Below are 25814 nucleotides of genomic sequence, written 5' to 3'. Positions count from 1 at the left end.
TCTTCTTGAGGTGGACGTGCTGCTATAGGATCCCTTTGAGGTCGACCAACATTAGCTAATTAAACTCTACGAACACTATGGCCACGGTTGGCACCACAGCCTCTACCACCTACTACTTTGGGTAGCATTGTTCTACAAATAAGATAAGGAATGGAACATCAAGAGATAATCAACAACACTGACACTAGAAAGGTCTACAGAATCTATAAACCTATGCTCTGATGCCAATAAATGTCACACCTGCCTTTGACAGAGTTTTCTCTAAAATATATCTAATTAGACATATGAAACTTGCTGAAAACCTGGAAGAATATGTAAATATATACATATACACATAAAGTGTCTCTATGTCAAATAGATATATCATCTTCATAGACACGTAATTTTTTTCCCTACGTGGGAACCAAAAAAATATACAAAACCAGACTTTAGGTGAGTAGCAGCCTAAACACATAGAGAATATATACAACAATCCAAAATGATCAAAAGTTACAAAAGGAATGCGTTGGCCCAACCTCCACTAGACTCTGTAGCTGGTGAAGTGGAAGAAAGGACAATGCTAACAAATGATCACTGCTTATAAAAGGATCACCAAAAAGAATATGAAATATTAAAATAGAAGAGGTGAGTACAACTACTCAATGAGTGGATAAATAAATAACAAAAGGGAGAACAAACAAGGTTTCGGTACTTAATAGTACCAGGTGCTATACTAACATATGTCAATTGAATAAATATCATTTGCTGTAATACACATAACTGAGATAAAATAAAATTTCATGCTGTAAAAAGAAATATTGCAGACATAAGTTTGCTAATAATCATAAAATCAGTAATATTCTCATACACTCACAATATGCTTCCTATAGATAATGCTGGCATATCAGGTGTATATAACAAACTCTGGCAACCTGAGAGCAATGCTGGCATTCTGAGCTTTATGATGACACTACTAATGGCCCAAGAGCAATAAATATACTGGTCATACACATGTGTAGAGCTACCATAAAAGGGCGACCACCTGATAGATGCCCCAAAGGCTATATGTATATCAAGCGCTATCCCAAAGACGATATAAATATAAGCTGAGCTGAAATTATATCACCCGTCATCGATGTGCTATCTATTTGGTGCATATATTGAGTATATTCGGTCATTTATTTAGCTGTGCTTCTAAATCTCATTTCATTTAATAAAAAAACACATAATTATCATTATCCACTCCCATTTTTGCATAAAAGGAAAAAAAAAAACATACATAAATATACATTGAATAAAAATTATCAGTATTAAATATTTATCCACTCACCTGTACTAAAGACTAATGAAGCCTAAATTGCTGGACCACCCTTAATATCTACAACAGGAGCTGGATCATCTCCTAAAAATGTAGGGAAAAGTAATACATTAAGAAAAGGAATTTAAAATCCTGAAGATGAAAAAGGTGAGAGTGAAATGCATGCTTTATTTATCTAAAATTCAAAAAAAAAATTCGGAGGCATTTCAGTATAAATCGGATGTCTTCCAAAATTCCAAGAACTCAACCAATTCTTCACAAGCCACAAGACATTCACCAATAATTTAAAACGCCTCCCCAAAGCCTATATAATACATCCATAATTAATTCCACCCTTTTCTCTCTTAATTTTTTTAACCCTTCCATAATAATATTTTTCTCCTTCTTAACACTTCATACTAAATTTTCTTCCAACAATAACTTTAGAATTCTTGCTCACACAAATATAATCAATATTCATTAATAACTCCAAAATCAACAAATTCTATATTCTAATTTCTTCACTCTCGACCAAATACTTAGCACTTAAAAAACCTAAATTTAATTCTCATAATTGAAAACTAATTCTTGATATTCACCTCTTAAAAATACCTAATATATATGCATATATATTAGAGCTATAAATTTCCTTCAAATTAATCCATAGAAACCCTTATTTCAACATCAACTTTACCACAAATCTTTATCCTAAACTTGCCTCCCTCAATTTCTTTTTCCATAGAAATCACAATTAAATAATAAAGGAAGTTAATTTAAGCTTAATATTTCACAAGAAAAAGAGGAAGAAGAACTTACCTATTAAAACTTAATTTGTGCTATTGTGGAAAGAAATGAGTTTTAGCTAATATTTTTATTGATTTATGGGTGTAATTGAGTGATTTGGATGTAAAAGAAAGGATGAGGAAGAAGTTTGAGTTAAAGATGGAGAGATCAAAGTGAAATTTGGCTATGGAGTGTGTGAATTTCTCCTCCCCTGTTCTACTACCCTATTGCCCTATTCTTTTTTTTTTTTTTTTACACACAATCACACACACACACACACACACACACACACACACACACACACACATATATATATATATATATATACACAAATTCTAGAGTTATGTTTTTATGGGTCCTCTAATTTGGTTTCATGGATTGAGCTACTTGGCTGGACCTTACAAAAAAGATAATAAAATGGAAAAATAATTAATAATTATTAACTATTTTATGTTAATATAATATAGTTTAAGCTAATAAAAGAAATAATTGTATATAGTAGTTTAGTTGATATATATATATATATATATTTACGTGCATTGCATGTTGTCCATACTTATTTGTATGTGATCATCATTTAATTTTTTTTGTATGTAATTTTGAAAAAAATTTATATATTAATTGATTAATAAATCTTAAAACTAATATAAAATTTTTTTTCAGAGAAAATATAATAATACAACAAAATTAAGAAAAATAAAGTAAAGATCTAAATTAAAAAAAAAAATTATATAAAAAAATTTCATTATATTCTAGCAATATATATTTAAGTAACAATATGTATTATTATTTATTAATAATATCTTTTATTTTTTTATTCAAAATATCCATCTTATTAGTACAGTACTGTTTCTCTCCATTTTTCTATTATTTTGTTTTTTTTTATTATTTCATAAATTCTCCTATTCATACTTTTATATTATGTCACGATCCAACCTATGAGTAGGACCGGCATTAGGACCTGGGCTAGCCTAAAGCCCCCGAGGCCCATAGTAAGTCTAACTATTCCTCAATCCAACTCTAAGACCCATTTGAGCCCAATTTCAAGAATTCAACAAAATAGAGTCCCGCCATAAAATGGACCATTTATCGGAGAGTTTTTGACTCGCCCGACCTGTAAACACAATATATAATAAATTGGGGAGCTCAGCTCACCCTCCACATAATCAAAATGTCATAACTCAAATGGGAGCTCAACTCCCTCATCCAATCTTATCATGCATACAGTTAATAATTTTACAGGTCCAACATAACTTTTATAATACATGCCCAAAATAAAAATAAGTGCTTCAAACAATGCGAAGTTTAAAATTTAACTCAATTGTACAAAATATGTTAAATACTATCAATGGACCTGCGAAGAAGAAGAGCAGGTTAGCCACAACAAATAATCCTCTTGTAGCCTGGAAAAATAGATGAACAGGAGTGAGCATTCAACTCAGAGAGTAAAATATCAATTTTAACTATAATCTCTATAGTTATCAAAAGCTAATGCACCTTGTGGAGTGAAATGCAACATCGTCATAATTTTCATATCATAACAGCAAAAAGACAATTTGGAGCACTCACACACCCAATACTGTCAAACAATACATATATGAGAGCTGATCCCCTATACAGCCCTCTTAATTCAACCTCTGCCAGCGAGTGTCTCTCAAGCCGGACTATCACTTAATAAACCAAATGCGGGGTCCCAGCGAGTGTCTCTCAAGCCGTGTCTACCCCGAAGGACTGGGTCCCAGCGAATGTCTCTCAAGCAGTGTCTACCCTTCCTATCCATATCCAATACCATACCACACGCACGCCACACACACACGCTGCTCCAAATTACCGCAAACAACATCCATGGTACTTTAACAATTATGAATGCAATATAAAACGTGCCTAGTGTTTAACTACATAGATACATATTTATAAGTGATGCGTGGGCATGCTTGAACATATAATAATATTGAAATTACAATTAAAATTAATATTTTACTCACAGACTTAACTGAAGTCATTGTGGTGACTGGGCGGAGGAGGAAGGCTGTCCCGGCTCACCTGACAATTTTATTACAATTATTTAATACATTTGACTTAATACAAACTAAGAAAAGACTAAAGATGTCCTAAGTCATACCGAAAATCTGGCTGAGTCTCCCCCTATACCTATGACCTACTCAACCTATAAAATGGTTCAAATAACACTTCTAAACTCAACTCATATCTCATCATCATTATATGGCCCCTCCTAGGCCCTCCAAACCAAGCAATAATCACAACATCAGACAACTCAATTATGAGACTTCAAAATTAATATTTTTCAAAAACTATCCAAACTAACTTTAAAAATTCTATAAACCTGGCCCGCGGTCTTTAACAACATTATAAGGCTATTGCTATAGGAATCATAATTTTCTTATCATCCACGAATATTTTATAAACCAATACAAGACAAAAATTGAGTAATGTAGAGTTCGAGTTTACCTATGTCAAATCTGACAACTGGAACGCGTCCAGAACGTCTGAAAACGGTGGGGTAGCCTATAATCTTGACCTGGTTCTGAAATGGTTCCAGCAGCTTATCTGCTCGACTCGAAATTGCAGATCCGGACGACGATCGAATTTCCACGAAATGAAAGTACATACGCGAAGTCCACAATACCAGTATTAGAATAATATATATATATATATATATATATATATATATATATATATATATATATAATAATTATTTGAAAATTAGGGATGTTACATTCTTTTGCCCTTATAGAAAATTCATCCTCGAATTTTACACAAGGCAGAATAATAACATATAGTTGCATATCAAACTTATGAGTACTTGCTGCGCATATCCCGCTCTAACTTCTAAGTGCATTCCTCCATAGATTAACTCCTCCACAGGACTAACCATAGGGATTTGCCTTGACCAAAGTTGTCTCATCTGATAGTCTACTATGGCTACTAATTGCTCCTCAAAGATCAAATTCTCATTTAACTCTACTGTTTCTGGTCTTAGCACATGAGAAGGATTGGGAACATACTTTCTAAGCATGAAAATGTGAAATGCTGGGTGGACATGAGAAAGGTTTGGTGGCAACTCTAACTGATAGGCAACTGCTCCCACTCTGTCCATGATCTTAAAAGGTCCTATATAACGGAGTGCCAATTTGCCTTTTCTTTCCAAATCTCATAACCCTTTTCATAGGAGAAACCTTCAAGAACATGGTCACCCATTGCAAATTTTACATCTTTCCGCCTTGGATCTGCATGGATGGTTAAAAATTTTTATGTCTATCTGCCCCTGTCATAGTATGCCAGCTACCATCCTCCTTCTGAGTCTAAACCATCACATCTGACTACTCATTTACCCCTCTTTTTTTTTTTTTTTTTTGTCATCTCTAGTACTCATTATAACTCCACTACTCTCGACTTGATATCTGATAACTTTAATCAACTTTGGCACTTACGTCCTAACGTGTCTCTTGGTGACTTCAGTCCTCATTCCTTTGTTTCAATAATCTCTGTTCCCCAAAAACATGAATTATGTTCCTTACCCTATAGTATCCTATGAAATGCTTTTCTATAGCACCTATCATATACATCTCATTCGAAACATTTACTTGTCCTATGACCTTAATGGTCAATACCTATAAATCTTCTCACTCCCATGATACTTCATATTTTCAATATCTTTTGTGTCATTACTAAGGTCCTTAGACCAGCTCCTGTCCATCTTATGTAACTAGTTATGTAGAGCTCCATCCAAGTGTCAAGCATACCCTACACCACTTATCAATATTGAAAAGTGAACTGGGTCTGTTCTCTTATAGGACAAATGTATTTGTATTCCCTGACAACCCAGTTAATGCAACTTTATCGTTTCCCACTCCTCTGGAATGGAAATATCTAGATTTCTTCCTAAAGCTTCTTAGTATGTGGCCTACTTTTGACACGTTGTCACTTAGATCGAGGCTCTACTACTCCTTTAATCTATCATCTCATAATAACTTATTTCAAACATCTCTTAGTGTGTTCCTAGCATACCTATTCCTTCTTATCCTCATCATTATAACTAGCTCTACTGAGCTTTCTTCTTGTCTTTTGGATCTTATCCACTTTCTTTTCCTATTTTTGCTATCGTTGATATCTTTTCAACATGCTGTACTTGTTCCTTAATCTTAGTCTTATCTCACCCTTACACCTTTTCCTTCAAGGATGTCCATCCCATCATTAACTTTAACTTTCTTTTTTTTTTTTTATTTCTTAGTCTTATCTTGATTACTAGTTCCATTACTTCGAGAATTCTAACTTTACGATTGACTCCTACCAGCACATTCTTCACATTACGTAATACTTGTAATTAACCATAGAAAATTCTTTTTGTATCCCCTTTTCCAACTCACCTATCAGAACATTATCATTCCTTACCAGCCTTGGTAGGAAATTGCTCATCCTGGATGGATAGGAGCCCCAGAAATTATAAGTTTCATCTGAACTAACACGACTGTGGGAAATATGTGTCATGCCTTAATTCTGAACAAGATACTTCACGTGTTCATTCTCCTTAATATAATCACATATATTGCCCATAGCTTTCCAAACTTCAGCCTCAACTTTTCCCATTAGCAACAATTTCATTCGCTGTAACTCATTAGCAAATAGCACTTCCTCCAGCTTATAGTTCAAAAGGGTTGTAAGCCCTGGTAACTAGCTCGATTTAACTCCTGTCACCTCTCTGATCATTCATTCTTACTTAATATTAGGTACACCATTATCGTCATTTTTGCCTCAAAAGATTGGATATGTACTAATGCCCATCAAATTTTCAATTAATTGGGTCACTTTGACACGACCTCTCTTCTTAACATAATATCTTAAAATCGAAACACGAGCCAATTTGAAAAGAAGGAGAAATGTTCTCCCACCATTTATGGTATACCATTGTTTGATAAATAAGATTTAGCTCATACCCCTTAGTCTTCCTTTTTAGTTTCATTATTTCTTTGTAATTATTGTACGTTATTACAAGATATCAGTTGTATCTACCATTTGTTATACTGTTGTCTTGCCTGACATATCATCTTAGAATTTACTATTTCCTTTTTACTCTTTATTTATCTTCCATACTTATAATTATTTGTCCAATGCTCCTTATACTTAGTTATATTCTAGAAGATAAAAGCACTCACAGATTCTTTCAGATCTACTCCAATCTTACCAACAATCACTCCTCTAATCCATGTACTTCTCAATATCTTATAATTACACCTATACCTATCTTATCCTATTCTGACCGTTATTAGCGTTCTGCTACATATTATCATACTATTATTTATTTATTTATTATTACTCTTTTTTTTTTACATAATTATTCTATCGATCACACTGAAAATATATGTCTAACTCCAATTTTTGACTCTAGGTCTCACCACTCTAAATTTTAATATCAAGCCTCTGTGACATTATCCCTCATCTTGCATATTTATATCCCTTATGTTGACTTTTATCCCACTTACTCCTACTAATCTTGCTTCGTTATTTGACAATACAATTCAAGTTACCACAGCACGCTCAACAGTTACTACCTACTTTGGTCGCACACCTCACCTAATTTCCATTATACTATCAACAACCAAAATGGTTCTTATGTCATTGCCCCATTATCCTACCTTGGGGGTAGAAAACAGATAAGGTCTAATCCAAATCATGTAACTCTAAGCTCTAGGCTCAGGCTCCTAACACTACATCAATTATGACCTGCTCTAAGTCCTGTACTTCTGGGTTCCATAACTTAACAATGTTCTTCCTAATGCCATCCTTTTCTATGCTCTATCCTTTTTTTTTTGTTTATCTCGTTTACCCTTCCTATAACCACATTCACCTCCTCGGTATTTTGGCTCTATTCTTCCTAATCTTATCCTAATCTGTTTTTCTAGTTTATTCTTTAGCTAACTCTTTTTATCTTACCCAAATCTGAACTTTCACTCTTCCAACCTTTAGCTATATTTTCTTTTTGAACCTGATTGTCATATCAGAAACTTATACCTTTCCACTATCCCTACCACGTCATCTATACCTCAATGTTACTCAGACTTAATCCTCTAACTACCCTAGCTAGACTTCTACTGGCATTCAGGCTATCTCTCCTACTGCATTTGAACCGCACTCCATCTATATATATATATATTCTATGATTTATCGATGCTAACTTTTGTCTTTTTTCTTTTACTTTATTTGGAGTATACTTTAGTCTTAAGCATTAGAAGCTAAGGATGAACTTAGGGAATAGCAGTCATACTTCTCCTGCGTGATCTCTATTCTTACCCTTTTGGACTATATACTACCCCCTACTACCTTAGGGAGGGGATCTGTAGCAACTCTAATTTTTCATATCTATTTGATTAGCTGAAACTTAAAATACTAGGTATCCAAACCTGTCATTCAATTTAAAGGCTTACATACATCTTCATCTTACATCTTATAATTCCTACATGGAACTTGTACCCTCTCCAGAACACCTGAGCTAACAACTCTCTATCTCACGCTACAATCCCATCTGGGACACTACTCCATAAATCATCATTATCAGTAATAACCTTCGATCCCTTCTGAAAAGATAGGACTATACCCTAACTTACTGCAACAAAGATACTACATTTACCACCTTGCCAAAACCATGTCAAATTAATGACTCTCTTATCATATCATAACTTTGTAAATCATCATTTCATAGTTCTGACCTTCCCTAGGTAGTGGGGTTGTACTTTACATCTTGCTGATACACACAAGGTATACTATTCTCACCAAGCTCTAAGCAAAACGTCTGTTGTACTGCAAAAACCATCCAAATTTCATACCGAAGGCCAGATGGTCTCACTCTATAGATGTCACCTTTACTTTGCAACTAATCCACAACCTCTGGTTTGATGGCAACTCTTGATGTAACTCGAGCTCATGTTAGGGTAACCGAGTTACTGACTCTAGTTACCACCCAACTGTGACCTTTTGATATTCTAGCTATAGATCCCTAACCAGGAGTTCCCAACTCCTCTGCAGGTATAGAACTCTGTTCTGGCATAATTGTACCAAAACATAGGCCATTCGCAAACACCCTCATTATGGAGCACCATGGGGATGCACGCAGCTCTACACAATAATCTCATGTCAGTACTGTAATCTACAGCTTACAGAGCAGATATCGAGAATATTGTATAGTTACTACGATACGCCCTGATAGACTAGGTCTCCTAATCTCTTATCTCTGTTGAATATACTATTATCATAAACTTACTCTGACTGGGTCATCCACTGACGAATGCCAGCAGTGGTATCCTCACCCTTATCTAGTGCAATATACTATCAAAACTCACTTTTATGTACTCGTGCCTAGCACTAGATAGGCACAACACTTAGACCCATACTGATAGAAATATAGTGTTTCTTGGAGAACGTATTTCCATGGCAGACCTCAACATGTCTGCTAACTCTATTTCACACTTCTATGTACTTCACAAAACTGAGGTGCTAAACTGAAGCACTCTTATAATAACTGAGGAATAACGTAGAATCTAGAAACGAAGAATTACAGAAAAAAGATGAAACAGAATCTTATATTCTGCATGTGACAACTCTAAGTGCACACTTTCCCATGAATCCAAAGCCTAAGCTCTGATACCACTTTTGTCACGACCCAACCTATGGACTGGACTGGCACTAGGACCTGGGTCAGCCTAAAGCCCCCGAGGCCCGTAGTAAGTCTAACTATTCCTCAACCCAACTCTAAGGCCCATTTGGGCCCAATTTCAAGAATTCAACCGGACAGAGTCCGGATATAAAATGGACCATTTAACGGGGAGTTTTTGACTCGCCCGACCTGTAAACACAATATATAATAAATTGAGGAGCTCAGCTCACCCTCCACATAATCAAAATGTCATAACTAAAATGGGAGCTCAGCTCCCTCATCCAATCCTATCATGCATACAGTTAATAATTTTATAGGTCCAACATAACTTTTATAATACAGGCCCAAAATAAAAATAAGTGTTTCGAACACATGCGGAGTCTAAAATTTAACTCAATTATACAAAATATGTTAAATACTATCAATGGACATGCGAAGAAGAAGAGCAGGTTAGCCACAACAAATAATCCTCCTGTAGCCTGAAAAAATAAATGAACAGGAGTGAGCGTTCGACTTATAGAGTAAATTATCAATTTTAATCATAATCTCTATAGCTATCTAAAGCTAATGCACCATGTGGAGTGAAATGCAACATTGTCATAATTTTCATTTCATAACAGCAAAAAGATAATTTGGAGCACTCACACACCCAACACTGTCAAACAATACATATATGGGAGTTGATCCCCTATACAACCCTCTTAATCCAACCTCTGCCAGTGAGTGTCTCTCAAGTTGGACTTTCACTTAATAAATCAAATGCAGGGTCCCAGCGAGTGTCTCTCAAGCCGTGTCTACCTGTCCTGTCCATATCCAATACCATACCACATGCACGCCATGCATACACACTGCTTCAAATTACCACAAACAACATCCATGGCACTTCAACAATTATGAATGCAATATAAAACGTGCCTAGTGTTTAACTATATAGATACATATTTATAAGTGATGTGTGGGCATGCTTGAACATATAATAATATCGAAATTACAATTAAAATTAATATTTTACTTACAGACTTAACCGAAGTTACTGTGGTGGCTGGGCGGAGGAGGAAGGCTGTCCCGGCTCACCTGACAATTTTATTACAATTATTTAATACATTTGACTCAATACAAACTAAGAAAAGACCAAAGTCGTGCCGAAAATCTGGTAAAGTCTCCCCTATACCTATGACCTACCCAACCTGCAAAATGGTTCAAATAACACTTCTAAACTCAACCCATATCTCATCATCATTATATGGCCCCTCCTGGGCCCTCCAAACCAAGCAATAATCACAACATCAGACAACTCAATTATAATACTTCAAAACTAATATTTTTCAAAAACTATCCAAACTAACTTTAAAAACTTTATAAACCTGCCCCGCGGTCCTTAACAACATTATAAGGCTATTGCAATAGGAATCGTAATTTTTTTATCATCCACGAATATTTTATAAATTTTATTCTAACTCAGTACAAGACAAAAATTGAGTAATGTAGAGTTTGAGTTTAACTATGCTAAATCTGACAACTGGAACGCATCCAGAACGTCTGAAAAAGGTGGGGTAGCCTATAATCTTGACTCGGTTCTGAAATGGTTCCAGCAACTTATCTGCTCAGCCCGAAATTGCAAATCCGGACGACGATCGAATTTCCACGAAATGAAAGTACATACGCGAAGTCCACAATACTAGTGTTAGAATAATATATATATATATATATATATATATGTAAAATATTTTTTTAAAAATTAGAGATATTACATATTAATTATTAATTTTTATACATAATTATATATATTAATTAAAAATTTTAATGAATTGAAATTTTATAACAGAAAAGTATATATCATAAATTCATTGATGAAAACTTAAATTATATAATTTGAAAATATATTATTATAATTATATATTGTATATTAATTTTATTCTTTAATACAATTTTAAATATTTATATAAAATTTACTTAAATATATAAAATTTATTTAAATTTATTTGATATTATATTATTTTATTATATTTTAATATAAAAATGAATTTATTTTATATTAAATAGTTAATTATCTAAATACAGTCTAAATGATTTTTATGAATGATATTTTAATTTTTATAAATTTATAAATTAATATTTTACATATATATATATATATCTTTTTAAATTTAAACAGTATTTTTATTAATTTAATTAGTAAATATTTTTATTTTTTTAATAAATATTACTTTTATTTAGAAAATATCTCATAAAAAATATGTAATAATATTAAACTTATAAAATTAGTATTTTATAATAGGTTGATTTGGGCGTGAGGTCCAAGTAGTAGAAAACGGTGTATCACTGGGAAAATGCTATGCAGCATTAATGGCGATTGCGTTGAAAATGGTGGGCTCTTTGTACTTTCACTCATTGCCCATTGAAACTTCCTCGAAACAAAATCTTGTAGGTGATTTAGAAGAATTGCCCTCATGAGAAAAAACTCATTTACTTCTAATTAGTACATTTCCGCGTCTAGTAGTAGAAAAGAAAACGGTGGGTTCATTGTAGTTTTCTCGAATGTACAAAATCTTATAGGTGGTTTGATTCTGATCACCTATAAAGCCTTCGCCCAAGTTTTACACTTTTTTTTTTTTTATAGCTTTCCTCTTTCTCTGCGATTCCTCTATTTCTTTTTTACCAAACAAAATAGAGCGGCTATTGTGCTTGTTAAAATGGCTTCTACTTCATCTTTAGGCTTCTCCTCTAAAACTACCTACGATGTTTTCCTTAGTTTTAGTGGTATTGATACTCGTTCAAATTTTACTGATCATCTTCATGTTGCTCTGCGCCGGAGAAGTCTTACAACATTCATAGACGATGTTCTTGAGAGAGGAGAAGGGATCTCGCCAGCGCTCATGAAAGCGATTGAAGAATCCATGATTTCAGTAGTGATTTTGTTCGAAAATTATGCGTCCTCTCGGTGGTGCCTAGATGAACTAGTGAAGATAATTGACTGCAAGAAAGGAATGGGGCGAAAGGTCTTACCCATTTTCTACCATGTGGATCCTTCTGACGTTAGAAAACAGACTGGGAAATTTGGGGAAGCATTTGGGAAAGTTAAAGAAAAATTTAAGCAGCGCTTGGACATTGTGGAGAAGTGGAGCACTGCTTTGATGGAAGCAGCCAATCTATCTGGATGGGATTCCAAAAACTACAGGTTAGTGTTTTTAGAATTAGACCAAACTGGTCGGTTGGACTGGTTAAATCAGGAATTAGACCAGGAAACTGGTTTGGTCTAATTCGATTTATTTATTTTTAATTCCCTCTTGAAAAATAAAAAATTTTCAAAATCTAAATTTTTATTTAACCAGTTTTTTTACTTAACTAAATTGCTTAAACCTTTCAAAACCTTGAAATAGTTAATAAATCGATTCAATGATCAATCTGGTTTTAAAGCCATTTCTACAGGTAATTTCTCGTCACAAGCATGCCTTTGGTTAATAATGTGCCAGATAGCTCATTTATGGATAAATACAACGAGTGTCCTTTAGATAGAAATATTTGCTAAAATTTAAGCAGAGCTTAGACGTTGTGGAGAAGTGCAGCACTTCTTTGATGGAAGCATCCAATATATCTGGATGGGATTCCAGCAACTACAGGTTAGCGTTTTCACAGTTGGAGCAAACCGGCCGGTTGGACTGGTTATATCGGAAACTAGACCAGGCAACTGGTTTTGTTTAATTCAGTTCATTTATTTTATCGATTTTAATTATCACTAGAATATAAAAAATTTTAAAATTTAAACAAATTGCTTGAACCTATCAAATTTCCTGAAATAGTTTGTAAATCGATTCATACATGTAACATCTCATATGATAAGTGTAAATCTAGATACCTCATTCAAAAATATAATGTTGGTCCTTTAGATAGATATATTTGCTGAAATAAGTGTAAATCTAGATTTATGTTTCAATAGATAATATATAAAGTTTTATTTATTTATTTATGATAGATATATTTTTGGGCTAATTTTCGAGCACTGAAATTAAGTTCGAATTCAAATGCCTTTGAAGTTTTCAAGTTTCTTTGTATCTCAAATTAAACTCATTATTACTTTGCTTTGTTTATCATGTTTTGCAAGGCTTGAATCGAAATTAATTGACAAAGTTGTCAACCAAATCATGAAGAAACTGTATCCCATCTCCTTTAGTGCTTGTCATGGTTTAGTTGGGATTGATGCTCACGTCAACAAAATTCTACCATTATTATGTATTGAGACAGCAGATGTTCGTTTTATAGGAATTTGGGGAATGGGCGGCATAGGAAAGACAACCACTACTGATGTTCTTTTTAGTCAAATTTCTGATGAATTTGATGTTTGCTACTTTCTAAGTAATGTTGGGGAAAATGCAGAAAAGAATGAATTACTGCATTTACGACAAAAACTTTTTTCCGAACTTGTAGGGGACAAACTTTTAAGCATACAAATGCTCCATGTGCTTCCCACTATTGTTCTGGATATACTTAGAAGAAAGAAGGTTTTCATTGTTCTCGATGATGTCAATGATTCAGAGCAGTTAGAGGCTTTAGCTGGATATCATGGTTGGTATGGTTCAGGAAGCAGAGTCATAGTAACAAGCAGAGACAAAGAAGTACTTGTTGGTGGAGTTGATCAAATATATAAGGTTGAGGGATTAAATTATTGTGATGCTCTTCAATTATTGAGTGTGAAAGCCTTTAAACAAGAGCATCCTCCAGAGGAGTTTATGAAGTTCGCAGAAAGGGTGGTAAACTATGCTAAAGGTGTTCCTTTAGCCCTAAAAGTTTTGGGTTCACATCTATGCAAAAGATCTCCAAAGGAATGGGAAATTGTATTGAAAGAACTAAAAAAAATTCCGATATCCAAAATTCATAAAATATTAAAAATAAGTTTTGATTCGCTAGAGCAAACAGAAAAGGCTGTATTTCTTGATATAGCATGCTTTTTCAAGGGCCAAGATAAAGACTGTGTAGAAGATATACTAGACGGATGTGATCTTACTCCAAGTTTGGGAATAATTCGTTTAGTGGAAAAGTGCCTCGTAATTGTTGTTAATAATAAGTTAGAGATGCATGATTTGATACAAGAAATGGTTCAACATATTGCTCGGCATGAACATAGTAGATTATGGGAATTCACAAAAATTTGTGATATCTTAGCAACTGAGAAGGTAAGACATGAAAAATCTTTTTTAATTCATTTGTCCTGTATACTTATAGCTTTTTATTCTTTGTATTAGGTGAACAAAGCAGTGGAAGGGATATGCTTGGATACTTCTAAAATGGGAATGACATGCTTGAATTCTGCAACCTTCTCACAAATGCCTAACTTAAGATTACTCAAATTTTTTAGGCATTCAAATAAAAAGGACTCAACTCCTGAAACCTTCATACTTGAATCTGCTTAAAAGAATCATCTGCAGAATCTTCCTAACAAGTTGAGTTTACTACATTGGGAGGAATATCCTTACAGTTCTCTGCCTTTATGTTTTTCCATGGAGAACCTTGTTTTACTCAATTTGGAAGATAGCGACGTTAAACGACTTTGGCATGGAGATCAGGTATGCTTTAAAATATTGATTTTTCAATTTGACCAAGAGAAAAAAGGCATAAATACTGACTTGAAAGTTGAATTTGTTGTGCCAATGTGCATGCCTTAACTTTAAAATCTCATTTAATGGAAAGTACAACTTTTTATATGTTTTTCTTTTGTTCACAGATTTATTTTGTTGGAATTTTTTTACTAGATTTTATGTAAACATTATGTTTATTGAGCAGAAATCCAATTTAAAAAGGTTATATTTTATGATCTAAGTTAGAATACTCTTTTACATAAAATTGTTCAGTAACAATTAATGCTACAATCATTTAAAATTAATTTTATAAATTTTAAAATGGTAAATATTTAGTTAAAAAAATTATTAGAAATTGATTGAAAAACAAAAAGTACTAGCAGTTCTAACATAATTATTACTGATGAAATTATATATGAGTTTATTCTTTTTTTTTTCCTCTTTGAAAGTTTGCATGTATATACTTTTCTGTTTTATCATGTGTAGTGTCCTCAAAAGTTGAAGTATCTCTATCTTTCTGGATCGAAGAAACTAGCCACCCTCCCAAATCTCTCCTCGGCTACAAACTTAGAGCGAATAGATCTTAAGGCGTGTGAGAGTTTGCTTGAGATTCCCTCTTCAATTCAGTTTCTCCACAAACTTAATTATCTTAATCTTGATGACTGCATAAATCTAAGGAATCTTCCCAGTCTCCTTCATTTGAAAAATCTGAAGGAACTTTCTCTGTCTTTCTGCATAAATTTGAAGAAAATGTCAGAAATTCCGAGTGGTATTAAACAGTTAGATCTAATATGCTGTGGAGCGGAAGAATGGTCCGCATCTGTTCAATCTTTCGACACTCTTAAATACATGCATATCTCGATGTGCAAAAACCTTAGAGGCCTTCCAAGCAGTTTGCATTTGACTTCTGTTGAGACACTTAAACTCTTCAGATGTTCAAATTTAAACAAGTTCCCTAATGTTACTGGATATCTAAAAAGAATACTGTTAGAAGAGGTCGCAATAGAAGAATTACCCTCAACCATCGGATGTCTCTTTTCACTTGTTGAGTTGAAACTGGAGAAGTGCAATAAGCTAGAGAGTCTCCCAGGCAGCATTTGTGAGTTGAAATGCCTTGAAGGGCTTTTTCTTAGGGGCTGCTCAAAACTTGGTAGATTGCCTTCGTTATGTGGTTTGTGCTCTTTAACACATTTATATCTAGATGACACTGCAGTTTCAGAAATCCCCAGCGACATTTTCTCTTTATCATCTCTAAGATTATTGAGTTTAAACAACTGCAAAAGACTCCAACATTTACCAGAGCTTCCAGAGCGAACAACAGTGCTCCAAGCGTTTAATTGTACATCACTAGAAACTGTGAAATCACCTTTGCCCTTCGCACTTGTACCAAAGTGCAATGGTTGCAGGAGGCAAAAAGGAATATTCAATTATTGCAATTGCTTCAATTTGGAGCATAATACACTTGGCAACATTTTGACAAATGCACGACTGAGAATTGAAGAAAAGTTTGTAAGTCTCTATCCTCCCCTCTTTCTAATAAAACCCAAGGTTTCTTTTCTAACTAATTTTTCTTCTTTTTTATTCCCTTTCACGCAGGGTTTTTCAGAATTTATTGATAGTTTTCTTGTTGGTTTACCTGGAACTGAAATTCCAGAATGGTTCAGCTATGAGAACCTAGGATCTTCAATAGCTTTTGTGTTCCCTCCCAAATGCATTAATGCTAAGTACCTATATTTGGCTTTTTGTGTTGTTCTAGAATTCAAGGTTCCTCTTGCTATGGAAAAGTACAATAATTTCGTGCTTGCATGTGAATTGCATCTGAAAAATGCTGATGGCAATGAAGTGCCCTTAATAATGGTTGCTCCTAAGATTTATCATGATAATGTGCATTTCGGGGCCGCCATTGAATCAGATCATGTGTTCCTTTGGCACAATCGTTACTGTATTAAACGATGGCTCAAACACAATTGTTCTGACGTCAACAAGCTTTCGATTGAGTCTGAGTTCAAAGTAGACAATTTGCATAAAGGTAATGCAAGGCATATTGATTTAGTAGAATCAAAGGTGAAAAGATGTGGAATCCACTTGTTATATGCTTTCAAGGATGAGGAGTACCAATGCAGCCCCAGCACAATCCAAACCAAGCTCTCTTTGCAATATTCATCAGCCGTTTCTAATTTTATGCAACAAGTGAGAGGAAACACTGGGTTTTTGAATGGCTTTTGTTTTATTCTTTCGTGCAGTTTTTGGTTACTCTCCTTTTGGGTGCTGAAGAGTTTTGGTTCTGCGTCCTTGTTTTAGGCTATTTGGTCAGCGGCTGCTCTTTATTTTTTACTGGTTTCGGCTCCTCTTTGGTGGATCCGGTTTTGATAATTTGATCTCTGCATTCAGCTTGTTTCGGGTTTCCATTGCTGTACTGCAGTTGCTTTTTGTCTCTGCTTACTGTTTACTCTCGGATGGGGTTGCTGATGCTTTTCTTAGTCTCTGTTGTTCGTGCTTTGTTGTTCAGTCTATCTTTTGGTTCTGCTGTGGTCTAGCAATTCTGGTTTTTTGCTGTTTGTGCTTTTTGTTCAATCTATCATTTGGTTCTGCTTTAATTCGATGCAGCAATTTTCATTTTTTTTGTCTTGGTGTTTTTTTTTATTTTATTTTATTTTTATATATCATGCCATTGTCTAGATTGAGTATGTTGGGGGAGCCTATTTGATGCAGCATGCAGCGCAGAAAGAGATCGACATACAATCAAACCTTTGAAAGTAAATAAGATCTAGGATAAAATAAAGTAAACTGGCTTTATGAAGAAAAAAACTTTATTGAAATAAATCTTAAAAAATTTGTTCATGATGAAAATACTATGAGTATTTATAGAATTCTAAATCCTAATATAAGTAGGAATGAATTAAAGAGTTTTAATCTAAATAGAAAACATATTTAAAGACCTAAATTAAATATAAGTAATATTTTACGGTCTTAAATAAATTCAGAAATATAAAGGAAATCTATCTAAAAAAATAAAAAATCTCATTAGAATTAGGAATACTTGTGAAAATAGGAAAACATAAGTTTTTGGATCTGGTGTGGATTTGAGCATCGTGTTATTTACCCACACTTTAGAGAAAACTTGATCTCGAATTTTAAAGTGTGGAATAATAAAAAACTCCATTGAAAGATTATACTATATCTTGTTGAATGGTATGAACAATATTGACTTGAATAAAATTGAATTAAAGATCTTTCACGTTATCCTTTGCATCTATCGGAATATTTGGACAAATAAAATCAATGAAAGTAATGTGAATTAAAGGATTATAAAAATTTTCAATCTCCATTGATTCTTTCATTGCTGATTGTTCTTCAAGTTCCATTGACATCTCCAACACTCCGTGCACTTCTTTATGTATTTTAACTTCTTCCTCTGGAGTAGATGGTTCAAGAAATTCTAGCTCAAACACATCATCCACCATAGCGAAATGCAATATAACTAAAGTTTTAGTTTCTTCAATTTCAAATCCTTAAAGCTTAGAATCTTTAGCTTCGAGTTGTTTTTCTAATGTAGGTTTATATCTTTGTTCTTGCTTCAAATCTTTAACACCTTTTGATGTCTCAATAAGATTTGCTTCTATCTCCACATTCTTTGTTTCTGTTGAAGTAGACAATTTCTGAACAACACTTCGCCAATATTCATCATTAGTAACAAATGTTCTTTTAGAATTAAAGAAAACAAAATCATAATTAACTTTACTATAGTTAACTCCTACGACTTGATTCAATTTATGGCTTCTCTTATCAATACCACAAATTCCCAACAAGTGGTGAATCTCTTGAGGTTGATGATCTATATACGTATTTAATTGTTTTATAGTGTTTGTCTGCTCTTTGATTGCTCGACAAACAGCATGCAACCCCTGATCATGTGATGAGGTTGATTGCCACCACTACCACCAGTATTGGCCATCGTAATGAGGGTAAAATCCCTGCTCTGATGTCACCTGACACAGCGTGCAGCGAGTAAAAGGATTAACACACAATCAAACCCTTAAAAGTAAAGAAAATCTAATCCAAGATCTTAAAATAAACACAAGACTTAATCCAAAGTTTAGAATATAAAATAAAGCAAAATACTTTTATGAAGAAGAAAACTTTATTGAAATAAATCTTGAAATAAATCTGAACTTGTATATAATAAAAATACAATGAGTATTGATAGAATTATGAATCCTAATCTAAGTATGAATGAATTAAAGAGTTTTAATCTAAATAGAAAATATATTTAAATATCTAAATTAAATAGAATTAATATTTTAGAATTCTAAATAAACTAGGAAATATGAATAAAACCTATCTAAAAAAATAAAAATCCCATTAGAATTAGGAATTCTTGTGAAAATAGAAAAACATAAGTCTTTGGATCTGGTATGGACATCCATTTTAAGTTTTTCTTGAATTTCTATTAATAAAATTTCCACTTGTCTAAAAAAAAAAAAGATGGGAAGCACAGAGACCAGCCAGAAGAGAAGATCCAATCAGGCCAATATCATTGCAGATGGCAGATCTGATAAAAGATTGAAAGAATTTTGATTTGTTTACTCTTCAAATGCTTAGGATGAGACTGATCAGTAGTTGCTACTATTATTGTCACAACCAACCTTGCTATATCAGGAAACATATATAACATGAAAAACCTAATATATCTATATTACAAATCCTATCACATGGTATCAAGTTAACCAATTCTTTTATGATATAAAATGAGCTTTTAGACCCATCCCTTCTTGGATAGTTTTATTCATTGCTCCCCTCAATTAACAAACCTTCTCCCTCACCATATTAGATGTAATGGCCTCCAATTTCAGGCTGCTAGAGTGGAGAAGTAGGTCTTCAATACTTTCAGGCTTGTACCATTTCCAATCCTCGAATAGGCAAACAGCAACATTTGCCACTCGAGTTAATTTTTGTTACCTTAAACAATTTGGTTTTCCTAAATGGACTAAGTGAGGATTTGGGGAGCCATAGAGATCAAAATCACTTTGCCAAGTATAGTTCCCCTTGATATAGGAGCCACAGGAGGATGGAGATCATTAGTAGATCAAATTGGCCTAGGTGGCGATACCATTTGAATTTGCACCACTTAAGGAATTACAGGAGCAGAAGGGTCTTTGACCCTAATCATCTTAGATGGGGGAGGATTCATCCTACTAGCTTCAATAGCTTTCTTTCTTTTCACCTCTAGAATAATCTAGGTGGTCTCCTTGTCTTATTGAGACTTCATATTCTTATCAATTGAAGAGCCCGCCATCCTTGCATAAGAAACACAATCAATAAGCACCGGTGATTAGAGGTTAAGGATTAGGAAAATTACACTTTGTGGGTCCGAACTCAGCTAGTTCCATAGTGGTCTTAGTTTTAGCCACATAAGTGCTCAACCACCAATTTAGTTTAGCCTTCACCATATTAGAAACCATATATCAATCTCTCTTTGAATGGTAATGGTCTTTGAGTTCAACCATAGAAACTTCTTCGACTAAGTTCACTTTAGGAACACCCTTATTTTTTATCAATTATGTAATTCCAATTCCCTAGGATTCCTTCCCACCCATTCCTTTCCTTATTGTGGAGAATAAAAAATTGTCCTTCCTAGTTCTTAAGTGAAAATGGGAGCTTAGAAAATAGCTGGCAGTTTGGGCGAGCTTGAAAAAAATCAAAATTCATCATTCTTCTTAGCCTCCTCATTTTTCTTTGTACTTAGACGATATAGATTGGCAAAAATCATCTTCGTGACTACAACTGTTTAGCTTGATACATTTCTTAAAAGCCCACCAATAATTTTCATGAGTTCAAATGGAGCTAGATGATCGACAACTGATGATATTGAAGTATCTGGATGTAAAAAGGATCTAAACACAATCTCAAGCCAGCCTTTAATTGTTCTTTATATATAATGATCCGATCTCCTCCTTCGAAGTGATGATCAACCCTTAGGTATCACCACAACCTTCAGCCTCATAAAGTTCTTTGAGGATAAAGTAGCTCGTCATCAGCACTGACAATTTGATCGAGCCTATTTCCTAGGCGATCTCATCTATAACCAGGGAGCTCGGCTGCAGTTTTTCTTGAATGCCTAACCCCACCCCTTATAGCAACATTTCTTACTTTTTTATAGCTATCTGTCTTTTCAATGGAATCTGTAGACTCAGGTGCCACTTCATTACTGTTGCCAGCATTGGCGCTAACCTCCTCTACTGTAGTTTTTTACCATGAGCCTACTACTACTTTTATCCTCTCCAGCTTGTCGTAGCTTCGAGACTATCTCATGAACATACTTGCTTAGGTCTCCTAGTTGTCCGTCTCATTCATTTTTGTTGAAAATAAGGAATACAGAAAGAAAATAGTATGGAAAGTAGTTTTTACCCTTGATTATGCTTGACAGAGCCTTATTGGAAACATAATAGAGAAGAATAGAAATTTTTAGAGTATAATACCAAGTGAAAATACAAAGCAAACCAAAATGAAGTTTTTTTCTCACAAGGTCACATTTATAGGTGCTGCAATTAATGCATGAAATTTGAAATCTGTTGCCAAAGTGTCTCGAACACCAAAATGAGGCAATTTGGCGTTTTGTGTTAACAGAAATAGCTGCTCACACCATCAATATCATCATAATAGCTCAACACGTGTCGCATCACTCTCGAGGCACAATTGTCCACCATACTAAACCTAAAGAGTCTAATTAGAAGGGACTAATTGTGACAACCCTTACCCGTCTACAGTATAGCCGAGTAAGATATGTCACACAGTGTACCAGAACACCCTATTTTATTTCAATCATTTTTATCCTTCCTAATTTTTTTTTTCAAAGTTATGAAGTACAATTTGTGAAATATAGTTCATTTAAGTCATTTATTGAAATTATAATTTATTTGAGGTTCCTCAAATTTTATAGAAAATTCGGCAGAGTACCGGCTAAAAATAGAGAAAACAGTTCTTCGGAACCTGTGAAAAACACTTCCAATATTTTCAATCAATCCCAAACTCCATTTCATCAACAAAATCTCAATATGTTTTTCAACAACATTTCCATTTCTTAATCATTCATCTCATATGATAATCATGTAAAAGTCATAAATAAATATTCACTTTTTCATTCATAAACACAATTTCCACTATTTACATTAATACCAAAATACATTACATAAGTTTCAATTACATATGAGAAAATAAAAGTTAATTACAAAATATCAAAATAAAACCTAGTGTTCCACCAATGCACTGATGATGATGAGGTGACACGGACACTATGCAGAGCTGCAGATGGTCTCACCCAGTCTGTGGTCTACTGGGCTCTCGATCGGTCTCTCCAGAACCTACGCGTGGCAAAAGCAACGCGCTAAGCAATAATGCTTAGTGGTGCCAATAATAAAATAAAAAGAAATAACAGAAAATAAATATGCAGTGAATGTATTGATGTCTCATTGCAAATAAATTTTCATTGAGTATTTGTAGTCTTACTTATTTTGTACTTGTTATATTCATTATTTCATTAAATTTATCCACTTTCATTTTTGGTTGCCCAAGTAACCTATCTTTGGGATCGGATGGATAAACGGGTAAACTGGCACTAGGTATCAAGTACCTTGGGCCGTCACACCATCGGTCACATATGTATCTCCCGGTGTGCAACAGAACAGCTAATAAGCTGTAATAACATTAGGCACAAGGCCAAGTCTCAACACAATGTCAGAATGGCTAAAAGCCATGAAATCACAGAATGGCATAATGCCATGTGCAGTACTGCTAACTGAACCCTATTGGCATGCCAAGCTATCCAAACCAATATTGTTAGATATACTAGGGCATTTCACACTTTTAAGTTTCACAATTTTTGGAATTTAAGTTTTAGTGTTACTATTCCATTCATTGGTCAACAAAAATGTTGACTTTTGTATAGGCAATAGGTACATTGGTTTTAATATCATCAACATACCACATTTTGCATTCAAAATTTGTTGGTATTGGTTGCCAATACCATTTCTAAGCTTAATGTTAGTTGGGCAGAATTTTCAGTTTTTATGCCTTGTTTTACTATTCCATTGGTTAATTTTGCAGTGGAAATTTGGCAAAATGATCAACATAAAAGTTGTTCCTTATTTTGTCTAGTTGAATTTCCTTTTTTGAATAACTCCATTTGGAGTTTTGTAGCTCAAGTTATGGTCCAAAAACCACAACTGGCCGGATTGAAATTTTCTGGATTGACCATATCTACAGTGCAGTGAACAGTGACTTCAACTCACTTGTTGGATAGGTTCTGGTAATAATTTGGGTTAGATTTCTTCATGAAAGTTGTTGGTCTATATCTCAGCTTATTGTGGATAAAATTTCAGGTCAATTGGACTATTCTATACTGAGTTATGGCCAAATGACCAAACACTGTTCATTTGGTCATTCTGCAGAAACAGACTGCAGGTCATCCGGATTGGGGCAAGCTTTTGGTCCACTTGGTTTGGTCTTATGGGCATGGTTTCTTCACCAAAGTTGTGCCATTATGTGTCTAGTTTCATGTCCAATTGGCCAAACACCAATTGTACCTCTACAATTCAAGTTATGGCTGCCCAAACCTGCTGGACTCATGTCCAATTCTGCAGGTCACCTAGGGCAGCCACACTAAACCCAAATCCCATCACTAAACACACTTTATTTCTTGTTTACCCATAACCAAATGGTCACTAATTGACCATTAAAACTTCCATTTACCATCAATATGGCCAAACTCTAATATAGCTCAAAACCCTAATTTTCAAATATCCATTAATGCACATACATCAATTCAACATACTTAATGATGTTTATGTCTCATACTCATGTTCAAGACCACCCATATACAACTTAAATTCATTCAAAACTCATTAACACTTCCATCACTAAGGCTGCCAACAAATTTTAAGTGGTCCATGCATGGATATGTTCTTTTAATTTCATGAATTTCTAACTAAATCCATATACCTAACTTCAAATTTAAAGAGAAAAATGGAGAGATATAGCACTAACCTTAGTGGCAGAATTTTCTCTTGACCCAACTTACATTTTTGCCTCACTTTCTTTAGTTTTCTTGGCTGCCAAACACCTTCCCAAGAGGTAAGGATAATTTTTAATGAAGAGAACTTAAGGTTTAGTGGTGAGAATTCAAGGTTTGGAAGAGAGAAAATGAAAGGAATTTTAATGGAGGAAGAAAAGGTTCACGGCTGGAAATGGGAAGAAGAAGAAAGCTGGATTTTTCTTTCATTTTCTGCCCATTTTATTGATTTTAAATGGGTTAAGGACATGTGTCACAATATGATTAGTCATTGGGGTTTTAATGACATCATAATGATGTCAAAATTCTCATTTATTCCATTTTCTTTTCTTTTTTCTTTTCTACTCACTTTCAATTCAATTTTTTAGCAATATTTATTCATATTTTATGTTATAATAATTATTTACTTAACTGGACAAGTCGGCCAAAAATCATCTCTGAAGACGAAATGACCAAAATGCCCTCCGTTTGGCTTATTGAGCCAAAATTGTCTGTACCGATTGAAAAATTTTTCTAAATATTTTCTTGGCATTCTAATGCCATAGGAACCTCAATGACCCTTCTCTGGAGTCTCAAAAATTATTTTATGAATTTTTCCCCGGGTCTAGGGCTCCTAGTTGCGAGAACCGCAACTTCCCACTAGGTTACCCATCGCTAGGGCACCGGCTCATTTAACTTGGTTGTATTTTATTTCTAAAATTTTTTCTAAATTTTTCTTATTAATATTTGAGTTAATTATAGTTCCTCACTTTAGTTTAAATATTTTTCCGGACGTTCTAGCTATCCGACCAACATCGGTCACCGAATGAGAATGTATGGAGTTGCTACAGGGAGGGTGTTACAACTCTTCCCCTCTAATTTAAATTTCGTCCTCGAAATTTACCTGATGCAAACAGTTGAGGGTACTGTTGCCTCATCATCTCTTCACTTTTCCAAGTTGCCTCCTCGGTGTTGTGGTGCCTCCAAAGCACTTTCACTAGTGGAATCTGCTTATTCCTCAACTCTTTCACTTCCCGAGCCAGGATCCGTATGGGTTCTTCTTCATATGTCAAATCTGGTTGTACTTCAATTGCTTCCATGGAGATGACATGTGAAGGATCTGAGCGGTATCTTCTTAACATAGATACGTGGAACACATTGTGGATCTTGTCCAGCTCTGGTGGTAAAGCTAGCCTGTAGGCCACTGGACCCACACGTTCAATGACTTCATATGGACCAATGAACCTAGGGCTTAACTTACCTTTTCTTCCAAACCTCAGTACCTTCTTCCACGGTGACACCTTGAGGAACACTTTGTCGCCAACCGCATACTCTATTTCTTTTCTCTTCAGGTAGGTATAAGATTTCTATCTATCTGAAGCAACCTTCAGATTGGCTTTGATTAGTTTTACTTTCTCCTCAGTTTGTTTCACCAGGTCTGGCCCTACCAGTTTGTCTTCGTCCAAT

At 34.2% G+C, this 25814-nt stretch overlaps 1 protein-coding gene across 1 annotated transcript; it reads left to right on the top strand.

Moving 5' to 3' along the window:
- The first annotated feature begins 12076 nt into the window (after positions 1-12076).
- Positions 12077-17898, top strand: LOC110662844 (disease resistance protein RPV1). The gene is given in 5 exon segments (XM_058131239.1): positions 12077-12906; positions 13831-14899; positions 14969-15289; positions 15788-16810; positions 16898-17898. Coding segments are annotated over 5 exon segments (3603 nt in total). The 5' UTR covers positions 12077-12421; the 3' UTR covers positions 17603-17898.
- Positions 17899-25814: the final 7916 nt, after the last annotated feature.

Source organism: Hevea brasiliensis, chromosome 12, assembly GCF_030052815.1.
Source record: "Hevea brasiliensis isolate MT/VB/25A 57/8 chromosome 12, ASM3005281v1, whole genome shotgun sequence".
NCBI lineage: Eukaryota > Viridiplantae > Streptophyta > Magnoliopsida > Malpighiales > Euphorbiaceae > Hevea > Hevea brasiliensis.
Note: the sequence above shows the minus strand (reverse complement) of the source record. Positions and strands in the feature narration are given on the sequence as shown.